The 12,741-nt window shown below is 38.5% G+C and overlaps 1 protein-coding gene across 2 annotated transcripts in view; it reads left to right on the top strand.

Moving 5' to 3' along the window:
- Adamtsl3 (ADAMTS like 3) overlaps positions 1–10,987 on the top strand; it is a 321,149-nt gene extending 310,162 nt beyond the window's left edge. For both annotated transcript variants that reach the window (XM_048790168.1, XM_048790167.1), the window contains exons 27-29: positions 2,036–2,127; positions 8,085–8,299; positions 8,917–10,987. In XM_048790168.1, coding sequence (XP_048646125.1) covers positions 2,036–2,127; positions 8,085–8,299; positions 8,917–9,023 — 414 coding nt within the window. In that variant the 3' untranslated portion in view covers positions 9,024–10,987. The remainder of the gene's footprint in view (positions 1–2,035; positions 2,128–8,084; positions 8,300–8,916) is intronic.
- Positions 10,988–12,741: the final 1,754 nt, after the last annotated feature.

Below are 12,741 nucleotides of genomic sequence, written 5' to 3'. Positions count from 1 at the left end.
GTATTCAAGACAGTGTGGTACTAGATTATATGTATAAAAATTATGTGTGTGTATATGGTATATGATATGATCTATATAAACATATATATTTCAATTAAGTAAAGACTAAACCAATGTATTTGTGTCAATTGATTTTCTACAAGATTAATAAGACTATTCAATGGGGAAAGAATACTTTTGAACAAATGGTGCAAGACACCTAGATATCCATGTACAAAAGAATGAAGTTGGTCCTCTAACTTTACACCACATACAAAAAATGAACTTAAATTGATCAAAGAACTGAATTTAAGAGTTAAACCACAAAATTCTTGGAAGAAGTCATAGGATACATCTTCACAACTTAAATGAGGAAATTATTTTTTAGATATAACACCAAAAAGCATAAGCAACCATAATGGAAGTAGATAAATTAACTACATCAAAAATAAAACTTTGTTGCAAAGGACACCATCATGAAAGTAAGCAGACAACCCACAGAATAGCAGAAGATATTTAAATAGCATATATCTGAAAAGGCACTTGTATCTAAAATCTATATTATAAACCACAACTTGATAAAAACATAAATAACCCTACTAAAATGTGAACAAAGGACCAGAACAAATTTCTTAATTAAAGATACAAATGGCCAATGAGTGTATAAAAGGATACTTGCTACTGATAACTAGAGAAATGCAAACCAAAACCACAATGAGAAAGGGGTTCATGCCCAATAGGATTTCATTAGTAAGAAATACAGTGAGAATGTAGTAGGGAAACTAGAACCTTCAGATGCTGCTTGTGGGAATGTACAGGCACTTTGGAAAGTAGTCTAGTGGTTCCTCAAAAGGTTAAATATATAACTCCCCTATAACCCAGCACTTTCCACCCCTGGATATAAGAGAAATGAAAATGTATTTTCACACAAAAATGTGTACATGAATGTTCATAGCAGAATTATTATAATAACAAGACAGTAGAAACAACCCAAATAATAACCCATAATTAAGAAAAAGAGGAAGCAGCTGATGAGTAGATAAATCATGGTGTGTTTGTACAATGGAATATTACTTGGCCATTAAAAAAATAAAGTACTAATACATGCTACAATGTGGACAAACCTTGAAAACAAAAGTGAAGGAAGACAGACATAAGGACCACCTAATGTACAGTTTTATTTATCTTAAAAGTCCAGAATAGGTGAATCTATAGAAACATAGAGACAAAAGGTAGATTCATGGTTTCCTAGGCCTCGGGGAAGAAGTGGTGGGAGGATCTGGGGGTCACTGCTAAAAGATTGTTAGGTTTCTTTGAGGGATGATGATAGTGCTCTAACATCAACTATGGTAAGGCCACTTTAAAAAACATTAAATTGTGCAAATTAAATGGTGAACTGTGTGACATGTGAATTATAGCTCAATAAAGCCGTTAACTAAAAAAAAAAGAATGGTATGAGAGATATTGGTTAGCCAATATAAAAAAAGTAAGTAGAATCAGAGTCTAAACTCAGAACATGTAACAAAATAAATTTTGAGTTTACCAAGGACCTAAATGTAAAATTAATGAAATACAAATAGGACAATTAGGATAGGTAAGACCATTTCAAGCATAAAATAAAGTATAAGAAAAATTAATAGGCATTATGATTATGTAAAAATTTAAGAACTACATATCCATTTTAATATGTTTTCCTATACTGAAATCAGCTTAGCACAAGTCTTCATTTTGCTCAGAGTGGGAAAAACCCAAACTTGGCAGTCTTTCACACTTTAAGTGTAGTCATTTCCGGACTTAAGTCCGATCAATTTAAGTTCCCCTGTCCTTTTCCCTTCTCCCCAGAGGTGGTCTAAGTTTCAGGGGGGAAAGGAAGGGAGGGCGAAGCTTAGTTGTCTTCCTGGCTCTGAGAGAGGGGTCTGTTCTGCAGAGCTGTGCTCTGATCCTCCCTAACTCACCTCGTAACTGGACTGTGGCTGTCCCACCTCAGTACATCATCTTGGAACACACAGCCCACGTGAGCTCACAGGGTTCACACCATGTTGTGCTTTTGTTCCAGTGTCCTGGACGTTGCATGGGTCGTGCCGTGAGGATGCTGCAGCATCACACAGCTTGCGGACACCACAACAGCTCTGACTGTGATGACAGGAGGTACTGGCCCCACCCCAGGGCAGCACACAGTCTTCTCTGCCTCACTCAGTGACTAAAACTACCTGAAAATGGAATTGCTTCTAGTTTCTACCACCACTCATAGTTAACAGTTCCTGTTAAGCTATGATTTTTTCCATTCCTTAATAGAATATATTATACTAAAATATTTGTTAATATATACTATTTGTAATTACAAGTTATTTGAATGTTGAGCACAGAGTATTGCCTTAAAGGGAAGAAAGGGTAGCATTGAGAATAGACAGATATTTTTCTCTTTATATACAAAGTTGGTCAAGCCTAATAATGTTTAATTTAGGTTTACAGATTAAATCTTCCTGATGTTTTCAATGAACCACTTTGTTCCTCTATTTAGAAACTGTTTTGATTAGGATGTTGGCCCGATGGTTCAGCAAAGAATAAAATAAATTTTATCTTGTGGAAGAGCTTAAACAAGAGAGGAGTTTGTTTTGCTCTTGTATAAAAGTCTGAGCTAGTAGTGCTGTAGCAGTAGAAGAGCTTTATTCAGGAGGTCATCTGGAGATCCAGGCCCCTTGCAACTGGCAGCTCTACCATCCCAGAGTGTAGTATCCTAGCTAGCAACCTAGAAGCACACTAATCAGGGGCTTGGCATCCTATCATTCTCTTCCTGTGTGACCTTGGACTATTTAACTTCCTTTATCTACTAGGTGGGGAACTTGTGGTTGAAAAGTTTTAATTAGTTACCCTGGTGTCAGCACCCAGGCAGCCTGGGTCCTAGAAGATAATCATATCTAACTCTTTCTCCCTTCTTCACATTTTGAGACGTGCTGGAGAAAGTGGGCTGACCTTGACAATTGGCTTGGTTACATTTTGAGTTTTCAGTCAGGTTTGGCAATGTAGAGTCAGCTGTATTTCCCATTCCTCATAACACAGTTTCAAGCCAGAACTCCTCAAATGGAAAATGTTTGGAACAGCTGCCCTCATTTCAACAGACAACCTAGTTTCCTATTTTGCTGAGAAGATAGAGGCCACACACAGATTGATATGCATTGTCCCAGATGTTTAACTTTGCATTCAGAAAGATATATTTGCAATACAAATAAGTACTCCCTACATAGATTGAAACTTTTATCATTTTTCTGAAATTTATGTTTTCTATTTCAGAATGTATTGTAGACTTTCCTCCTATCCTGGTTCATAAAGATTGAACTTGTCCTTATTAATTGTTGCATTTAATATTCCATTATTCCAATGTTGATGGACATTTGACTGTTTTAATTTTTCCACTTTTACAAACAGATGCTACAGTAAAAATTCTGGAACATATATATTTACACAAAATTGGTATATTTTTACAGAGTAAATTTTTAGATATGTAATTGAATTAGTAGACATGATCATTTGGATACTACCAAATAACCATCAAAATACCCAGACCAACAATATCTGATACCCCCCTTTCATCCTCATTGAATACATTTTCAGTCTTTCAAAAAAAATTGCCAATCCAATAGATTAAAACATTATGTCTCTTTGTAATCTGTACTTTTCTGATTACTTTTCACATGCATTTTTAGCTCCTTAGAGTTTTTCTTGAACCCATGTTCTTTTTGTTCCATTTTTGTCACCATTACTCTTGGGCAGGCAACTATCATCTCACCTAGTCCACTGCCATCCAGCTGGTCTCCCTCCGTATAACCATGCTTTTTCCCAAATCAGTCTCCACACTACAGCCTGAGTGAATTTTCCAGGATGCAGATCTGATTATACCACCACCACCTCCACCTAGCTCACTGTTAGCATAAAATCATGTTATAGATTTTCTTGTTCCTAAGAAGAAAATTAACCCAAATGCAGGGCTGGGGCTGGTGCTTAGCAGTAGCGCACTTGCCTGGCATGTGTGAAGGACTAGGTTTGATTCTCAGCACCACATATAAATAAATAAATGAAATAAAGATCTATCAACAATTAAAAATTTAAAAAAAAATTTTAAAAAAGAAAATTAACCCAAATCCTTAATGTGCCCTATAAAATTCCATAGGCTCAAGTCCTACACCCTCTTCACACCTGTGTCCAAACCTCATTCTTCTCTGTTTCACAGACAGTAAAAACAAGATTTGGGGTGTGGCTCAGTGATAGAGTGCTCACTTAGCACACAGGAGGCACTAGGTTCGATGCTCAGCACCACATAAAAAATAAATAAATAAAATAAAGGTATGAGTCCATCTATAACTAAAAAAAATATTTTTAAAAAGACAGCAAAAAATAAGAAGCAAAGAATATGAAAAGAAAAAAGCATAGAATGATCTTTCAAAAGGTTCAAAACCTTGGGCTGGGGTTGTAGCTCAGTGGTAAAGCACTTGCCTCTTACATCTGAGGTACTGGGTTTGATCCTCAGCACTACATAAAAATAAATAAATAAATAAAATTAAGTTATTGTGTCCATCTACAACTAAAAATAAGAAACAGGTTGAAAATCTGATTAAATAGGGCTTTAGACAAAAGATATGGAAGTAAAATAAAAGGGTGGATATTTTTCTAAATAATAGAAGAAAAATTCTTAGAGCTGATGGATTGGGGGTCATGTTACCTTTCATTTTCTTTTGACTGTTTCTTCCAGGACTGGCTATTCTGCTTTTATAACCTGGTGCTTTCTTTCATGCTGTTATTATCCCTTGAATATTTGATGGTTTATAGATGAAGGATTAAGTTGATTAATGTCTCATTTTCCCCATAGATCTTTGCTAAATTGGTGTGCTGACTGTGGGCTTGCCAAAGATAGGTGCAGTGTTAGATTTCCTTTTTAAGTGCCTAGTAGGGAGCAGTGGGCAGGCTGGAGAGGCATCCCCCAGTAGCCACAGTGTTACAGGATGTCTTGCAGAGAGTGTCATTAGTCTTTGTGAATGGAGGCTCAGTGTGAGCAGGCTGTCTGCTAGAGACTTCTGTAGGTCCAGGGAAGGGTTTAGGAGGTATGACCTAAAAGGGAATGGGAATTGTTAGGGTAAAGACAGTCCCAACTTGTATTAAGAAGACAACATGGGGACCTAAGGAAACATTGAGCACATAGTTGCCCAAAGTGATGATTACTCATCTCAGCCAAGAGTTAGAATCAACCTGGGAAGTTTCTCTGAAATAAAGATTCTTGTTCCTTACTTCAGACTTAATGAATCAGAACATTCTGGAAACTGCATAACAATCTATGCCTTTTCAAAGCTGCCCACTTCTGCCTACTTCTCACAACCCTCCCAGCTTGGGGTTTGTCATACTCAGAATCACCAGCTCCATCTGGCTGGTGATGCAGGCAATTATTTGAAGTAAGAGTGGAACAGGACTGAATAGAAACAAGAAAGTGAGAAAAGCTAGGGTTGCTTTATGATTTTTTCTGCCATTTCTACATTCATTTTTTATGTAGAAAAACACATGACCTCCAATTTGTGCACAGTGCTGGTACCCAGTCTGTGTCTACCTGGTTCAGGTATTCCCATCCCGGGTCATTCTATCCCTGCTCAGGAGGAAGTGGCCCCTCTGCTGATCCAGCCTGCCATTTGTTTTACTCTGACCTCCATGATCAGTCTCTGAGCTGCCGTGAACTTCCACTTCTGGGTATGTCTCTGAGCCTCTTATCCTTTATATTTGGGATGCCCTTGCCTCCCATCAAAGCAGAAGAAATGGTTGTTATCAGTTAAGGCCTTTTGGGCTGGAGATGACAAAAGTCAACTTGGAATGATTTCTGCAAAGAGGGCAAAAGATTTTTTAATAAGACAAGACCAATTAACATGTGTATCTTCTTAAGTGTATTTTTTGAATATTTGTTGAAACTTTTTGGTAGAAAAGCTGATCTCTGCATAGGGAGATGGCTGAGGAGTATTCAGTCTCTGCCTAATGTTATTCAAAGTGACTCAACCTTGGTCCCCTAAGTGTCATATTTACCAGGGAAAACAAGCAGTTACCAGTGTGGGTAACCTCCCCTTTCTCCCTCCCTAAACCTTATGAACCATTGGGACAGTATGGTTAAACCCTTTGATGGAGACTCCCCCTACTGGCAAATTAAAGTATCGCTTCCCACTATGTGTTAAGCTCTCCTTTAAAGAAATTCAGGTTTTTGCTGTTTTCTCTGTTTTGTTACATTTCCAGTGGTTGTTTCAACATTCCTTATAGACTTTTATGTCCTTATAAGGAGTCTTTAATATGGATACAAAAATGTCTCAAACCTGGCTGCCATGACGCATGCCTGTAATCCTAGCAACTTGGAAGGCTGAGGCAGGAAAATACCAAGTTTGAGGCCAGCCTCAGCAACGTAGTGACACCTTGTCTCAAAATAAAATATAAAAAGGACTGGGGATGAAGCTTAGTGCTTTCCTAGTATGTGCAAAGCCCTGGGTTCAATCCCCAGTACTTAAAATTCTCAAATAATCCAAAGAGAGATGCAGTCAGACCTCAGGAAGGACCATAACCAAGAAATGAAAAGCCATTGTTTTTTTGTTGTTGTTGTTTTGTTTTGTTCTGTTTTTCTCCTCTTATCTATATTGCTCCATGTGTATTTTCTTTATTCTTTGCTGTTTCTTGAAACTTCTTTCCTACCTTTCTGGCCCATGTGGCAGAATGTGGCAATCACTACTACTCCAGGCTTCAACTTTATATGTCTTGTCCAGCAACCTCCAAATTCCTAAAAGAAAGATAACTATTGACGAGTTCATGTGAGGGCCCCCTTCCTATCATCTTTGCGTAGAGAGACATTCTCATACAGTACACATATATCTTCCAGAACCTTTCCCAGGACACATAACCCGAAGTGGATCCATTAAGGTGGCTCTCTCCTCCAAGATAAACATTTTCCCCAAATCAGAAAGTATTGAGTTTCAGTTCTGTTTTAAAAGCCAGGGAAATCAGAAATAAATTCCTCTTCCCAAATAAATGGTCTTTGGTAGTTTCTGATTAGACATCTTGGTGTGGCCTAAATGTACATGTTAGAGCACTTTTCTTGGCAGACAGGGTTGCTCACATGTAAATTCAGACTCATAACGGAATATGCTTCAAGTGCTTATAAACAGAAAACTCAAGGCTTGTTCACAAATTTGAAGTGTTTTACTGTGATCATTATAGTAAATAATTCTCTTCCTTGCCTAAATTGAACGGCTTCAGCTTATCAGCAACAGCCTCTCTTCTGATGTATGAGCCGTGGTGTTGAAAGTCAGGGCAAACACACAGTTTGCTTGCTGTGCCTTCTTAGTGAGAGCACATCTAAGCAGGGACTCTCAAGCCCCAGGGAGTAGGGGATATTCTGTCATTCTAGATTGCATGGCACAGAAGCAGGGGGATATCTCAGTTTTAGATGGAGGACACCCAGAGACCTTCCACCTGCCAACAATGAGAAGAAAAACCTTTCCCAGTGGTGGTGATGCCTTGCAGTAATCCCATGTCCTCTCAGTGATCTCTTCTGTGTAAACTTGAGTGTGAGCTCTCAACTTTGGATTTTAGTGGCACCTATTTCATCCTGTCTCATACTGTGAAAATGTGCTTTCTTGTTGACCCCACCACATATTTTTAAACATCATTTTGGCATTGGGATTATATGTCACCAATTTCTACATCCTCAGAGCCTTGTTCTTGATACACAGAAAGTCTTAAATGTTTATTGAATTTTTCTAAAATAGTTCTTCCCCTTTTTCTCCTATCGTATATCTGTTGATTTTCAGAATCATCCTAATGTACCTTGGGCTAACTTATATAACTATAAGGTTATTCTCTATGGCTTGAAAACTGTCCATATTCTGAAGTAGACAGATTCTCTTTTCTATGGCCACAATTTTACCATTGCTTTGCTTAGCCAACCATGGACACTGAGAATTGATTTCCTCGTGAATTGGGTCCTAATTGTCAAAGCCTTAGTATATAGAATATATAGTAGGATAAAAGACTTGATCCCATCAAGAAAGTGACACCCAGCCTCTCCTGTTGATATTCTTTTCCTATTTCAGGCCCACCTTTAGGAGGAATTGCACATCAGGAGCCTGCAATGTGTGTTGGCGCACAGGCCCTTGGAAACCCTGTACAGCAGCCTGTGGCAGGGGGTTCCAGTCTCGGAAAGTCGACTGTGTCCACACAAGAAGCTGCAAACCTGTGGCTGAGAGATACTGTGTGCAGAATAAGAAACCAGCTTCCTGGAGGCACTGTCTTGGGCCTTCCTGCAATGGTACGTACCCCTCCCAGGTGTCACCACAGCTCCAGAGATCTTGTCCTAACCTGACCTTGATGGTGTCAACCTCATCAGAGTCACTTCTTGAGAGGCCACTCAGAACAGATGTGGTGGCTTGGGACAATAGATGAGCTCTTTTATATGCACATAGCTCTGGGGTCTGTAGAGAAGAAATAATAGGATTATTAAGTTCCAGCAGCATTGGTTACTGCCTTTCCAACAAGCACTGGCAAACTCTCCACTTGTTTCCTTCTACCAGAAGAAATGTCCTGAAATTATGTGTCAAATTTAATTGTATGTTATTTTTCTAGAGAGCAGGGGTCCATGACTCTGCCAAAGCTAAGTGCTTCTCTGAGCCCTGAGAGCAGCAGCATGGACCAGAGGGGCTGTGAGGTTCCCAGGGCACAGAGAGAGCCCACTTGGTGAACTGAGAAGTGAGTTGACTCCACCACATATTTTTGCACTTCTGAATCCAGGACAAAGCAGTGGCCCAAGCCAAGGCTAGTTTCTTCTCCTCACTCTGTGATCTTAATTTATGGCTTTTCACAAAATCCAATGACTTTTAGTCAGCCTTTAATGAGCCACGTGTTACTGATTCTTTTTCTTCTTTGCAGGCGACTGTACAGATACAACTCACTACTGTATGTTCATAAGGCACCTTAATTTGTGTTCTCTGGACCTCCACAAACGAAAGTGCTGCCAGTCATGCCAAGAAGGGTAAACTTATGGAGGGGTTGTGATGCTGCTGTGACTATAAAAAAAATCAAAGCTCTTTTCCCCATGTCTCTGGTTCAAAAACATGTATTTCCTAAAGACTCTGAATTCCTTGATCAAACAGGGGTTGATGCAAAAACATCCCTGTTAAAATTTTGTAAAGTGAAATTTTCCCCATGGTCGGTTTCTAATTACACTTCCTGTAAATGATGTATTCCAAGATTAACATAGTAATGTGCCAATGCACTTGGGACTTCATCATGTCTGTGTAATCGGGAAGTCACCAAGATAATGAGCACATCCTCGCATGCTGTGATTTGTAAACTAGCACAGAGTGGTACATCCTGAAGTCTTAGGAAGCACAGCAACTGATAACTTCCTCTTCTCTCAAGTTGTAGAGTTTCAACAAGTTTGTGAGGTATCTACAACTGGCCAGTAGTTGTTCAGATGTTATCATTAATGGCATTTGCAAAGATGCTCAAGTTCAGTCTGTGAAAAAGAGATAATCTCTTGGACAGGCTTATGACTCCAATTGACCCAAGAATTCATGAGGAGGTGGCATCCTGTCCTTGCTCTGGAGCACTCTTGGAAGAAAACACAGAGGAAATATTGCTGCCATTTTCACAACTACAGAAATCCATCTGTGACCAAATGAGGCATCTTGGAAATCAAAGAAGAGGGAAATTTAACCTTTTCTACTGATTTTGAAGTATATGCAATGCTTTAAGAACTGTGAATAGAACTTTTTCTAAGCACTATTCTCTTGCACACAAACAGAAAATCAAAGCCTTTTAGACCTAATTTATGCATAAAATAGTATTCCTGAGGATTTTTATTTTGGAAAGTTTATAAGAAAGTAATCTAATAAGATACATAATTGAAAAGAATTGTTTATATAAAATAAGTGCTTGAGTTGATTTTTCAGTAAATCCAAAGTGAATTAGAGTTAGGCGGGAAGTTACACTTTTAGAAGTTGGAATTAGGATTTGGTTTAGGCTTTGGGGAAGAAAGGTTAGGGTTAGTTTTCAGCTAGGATTGAGTTAGGTGAGAAAGGAAGTTAAATTAGGGCTAAGGCTGTGCTTGGTTAAGGAGTTGGGCTCAGGGCCAGGTTGGGGCAGGGTTGGGTTGGGTTTAGATTGGGTCCATGCTGGTGTGATAGTGTCAAGGTGAAAGTTAAGTGTGGAGTAAGTGTTGCCTCTGAAGCAGGTTCAGGCTAGCATTAAATTGTAAACTCTAGAGCTAATTTGGTTGTGGTGATCTTTTCCTGGTATTCCTCCAGTTATGGTTTTAGATGGCACACAACCCCAAATAAATGTTTAGACTTCTTAATGCAGTGTCCTGACTGCCTGTCACATGTTGCCTATAGCCTGTTGGCAACAAAGTTTCCCAAGGCAGGTTGTGCTAGATCTAGTTCCTGATCAATAATTGAACTGTGCATTTTGGCTTTGGATTCATCTGTGGATGAGCTTGCTGAGTCTTTCTACCATATTCTAAGCACCAGATCTGTTTTGTTCTAACTTCAGCCTCACCGACACTGGGATGAGCACTACTGTATGTGGAGGGTTTAGTGGCTGGAAATGGACAGGGGAAAATGAAGAGGACACACCAGGCCATGAGTTGTTAATCATCAGCCACATTTGATTGTTGAAGGTTATTAAATTAAAAGAAAGATCACCTGTAAGATACTCTTTGTATATATTTATTATATGACTTAAAGGTGCAATATTTTATTTTGTACAGTATGTAATAAAGACACGGGACATATATTTTTCTTACTAACAAAGTTTCTTATTAAATTGCTTCACTTTTGTATTTAAAAGTTAAAAGATACTGTTTTTCATTTGCTATTGTACTTTTATCATTCAAATGACATTCCTGTGTACTGTATTTTACTACTGTTTTTATGAGAGTTAATGTTTCTCTTTTATGATCCTTAAGCAACTCAGAAATAAATTTGATTATTCAATGGCATCGTTATACATGCATTGTTATTTGTGCTGTTTTGGGTAGCTTTCAATATTGTCACCTTAGCTGCCCCCTTGTTATTACAGTAGCTACCTTAATGAGTTCAATGTCCTGGTCTGTCCTTGGAAGTGTGAGGTACAGAATTCAGATCAGACCACACAGAAATTCACTTTTCATTCCAGTCATTTCCATCTATTGATATGATCAGTAATTTTTCTTTTTTACCTTGTTGATGCAATGGATTATATTAATTGATTTTTGAATGTTGAACCAGCTTTGTATAGCTGGAATAAATTCCATTTAGTGATGGTGCAAATTATTTTTGTAAGTTGTTGGATTTAATTTGTTAGGTGTTTTGTTGAGAATATTTGTATCTATGCTCATGAGAGGTTTTGTCTGTAATTTTCTTTTCTTATAGAATTGTCCTCTGGTTTTGGTATTAGGGTGATGCTGGCTTCACAGAATGACTTATAAATCATAGTAATACTTACTGTGTAAACTTACTTACATAGTAAAACTTAGTGAGCATAGTAATCAGTTATTTAAAATTCCTAGTTTGATCATTCCAATATCCCTGCCATGGCTAGTTTTGTTGCTTATTCCATGTTTTCAAATTGTGGGTTTCTTTTTTAAACTTTTTTGCCTTTTAGTATGTCTTATTTTTTTCTTGGTAGTCAGATATGATGTTCTAGATAAAAGTACCCTCTGTAAGTAGGCTTTTAGTAGTAGTATGGTGCTAAATTGTGGGGAGAGGCATTCTGTTGCTTTATGAGTAGGTCTTTTTGTGTGCCTGTGTTTCTGGACTGTGAATTTTCTTTATGTTTCTAAGAGTTGTTTGTTTGTTATTCCTCTAAGGTGGATCAGGCTGGGTAGAGTGAGCTGGAGTTAACTATTTCCCTTCTCTCATATGGAAAGCTAGAGTAGACTGGAGTTGGTCAGCCAGGTCAGTTAGATTCTGATAATATCTCAGCTGGTTAAGCTCCGGTTGACTATTCCTGAGGACAGGCATTGTTAAGAACAACAGAATGAGCATTTCACAATGGCTCCTTCCTCCTCAGCTGGTAACACCAGGGGATTATTCTCTGACATTTGCATTAAGAAACTGGTCAAGCTTCTGAAGGTAAATTCCTAGTAACGGTGTGCCCCTTCCCCAATTGGGTCCCTTGAGACTTTTCAACTTATTCACTCTGAGCTTCCAGCAATTCATTAATTGCACTTCAGATTTTCCTACCCAGCACTTATTCCTTTGGTGGTCCCTCCATCTCTGCTGTGACAAGCCATGACTGTGGGGTCAGGGATTTGTTCTGTGTCCTCTTCTGTTGTTCTGATCCAAGAAAACTTGATTTTTCAGACTATCCAGCTTGCTATTTGTTAGAATGGTGTGAGGCATGATGGTCTCCAAGTTCTGGAAGCAGAACTGGAAACTGCATGATACCCTTCTCTTTGGGGCATTGTGAGGAGTTTCGAGATGGAGTTTAGATGTCTACAGCTACCTCCTATCAGCAATTGGTAGAGTGACACCTTTCTCTATCATCTTGGTATAATCATGAGAAACATCAGATAACCCCAAATTGAGGGACATCCTACGGAATTCCTGGCTAATATTCTTGAAGTGTCAAGGTCATGAATGATTCCATTTCTATGACATTCTTAGAGTAAGTCGAATCAGAGGCAGAAAGTAGAATCATGGCTTCCAGCAGCTGGGAGGTGAGAGAAAAGGGGACTTATTGTTTAATGAGCAGAGACTTGGTTTTACAGGA

Source organism: Marmota marmota, unplaced genomic scaffold, assembly GCF_001458135.2.
Source record: "Marmota marmota marmota unplaced genomic scaffold, marMar, whole genome shotgun sequence".
NCBI lineage: Eukaryota > Metazoa > Chordata > Mammalia > Rodentia > Sciuridae > Marmota > Marmota marmota.
Note: the sequence above shows the minus strand (reverse complement) of the source record. Positions and strands in the feature narration are given on the sequence as shown.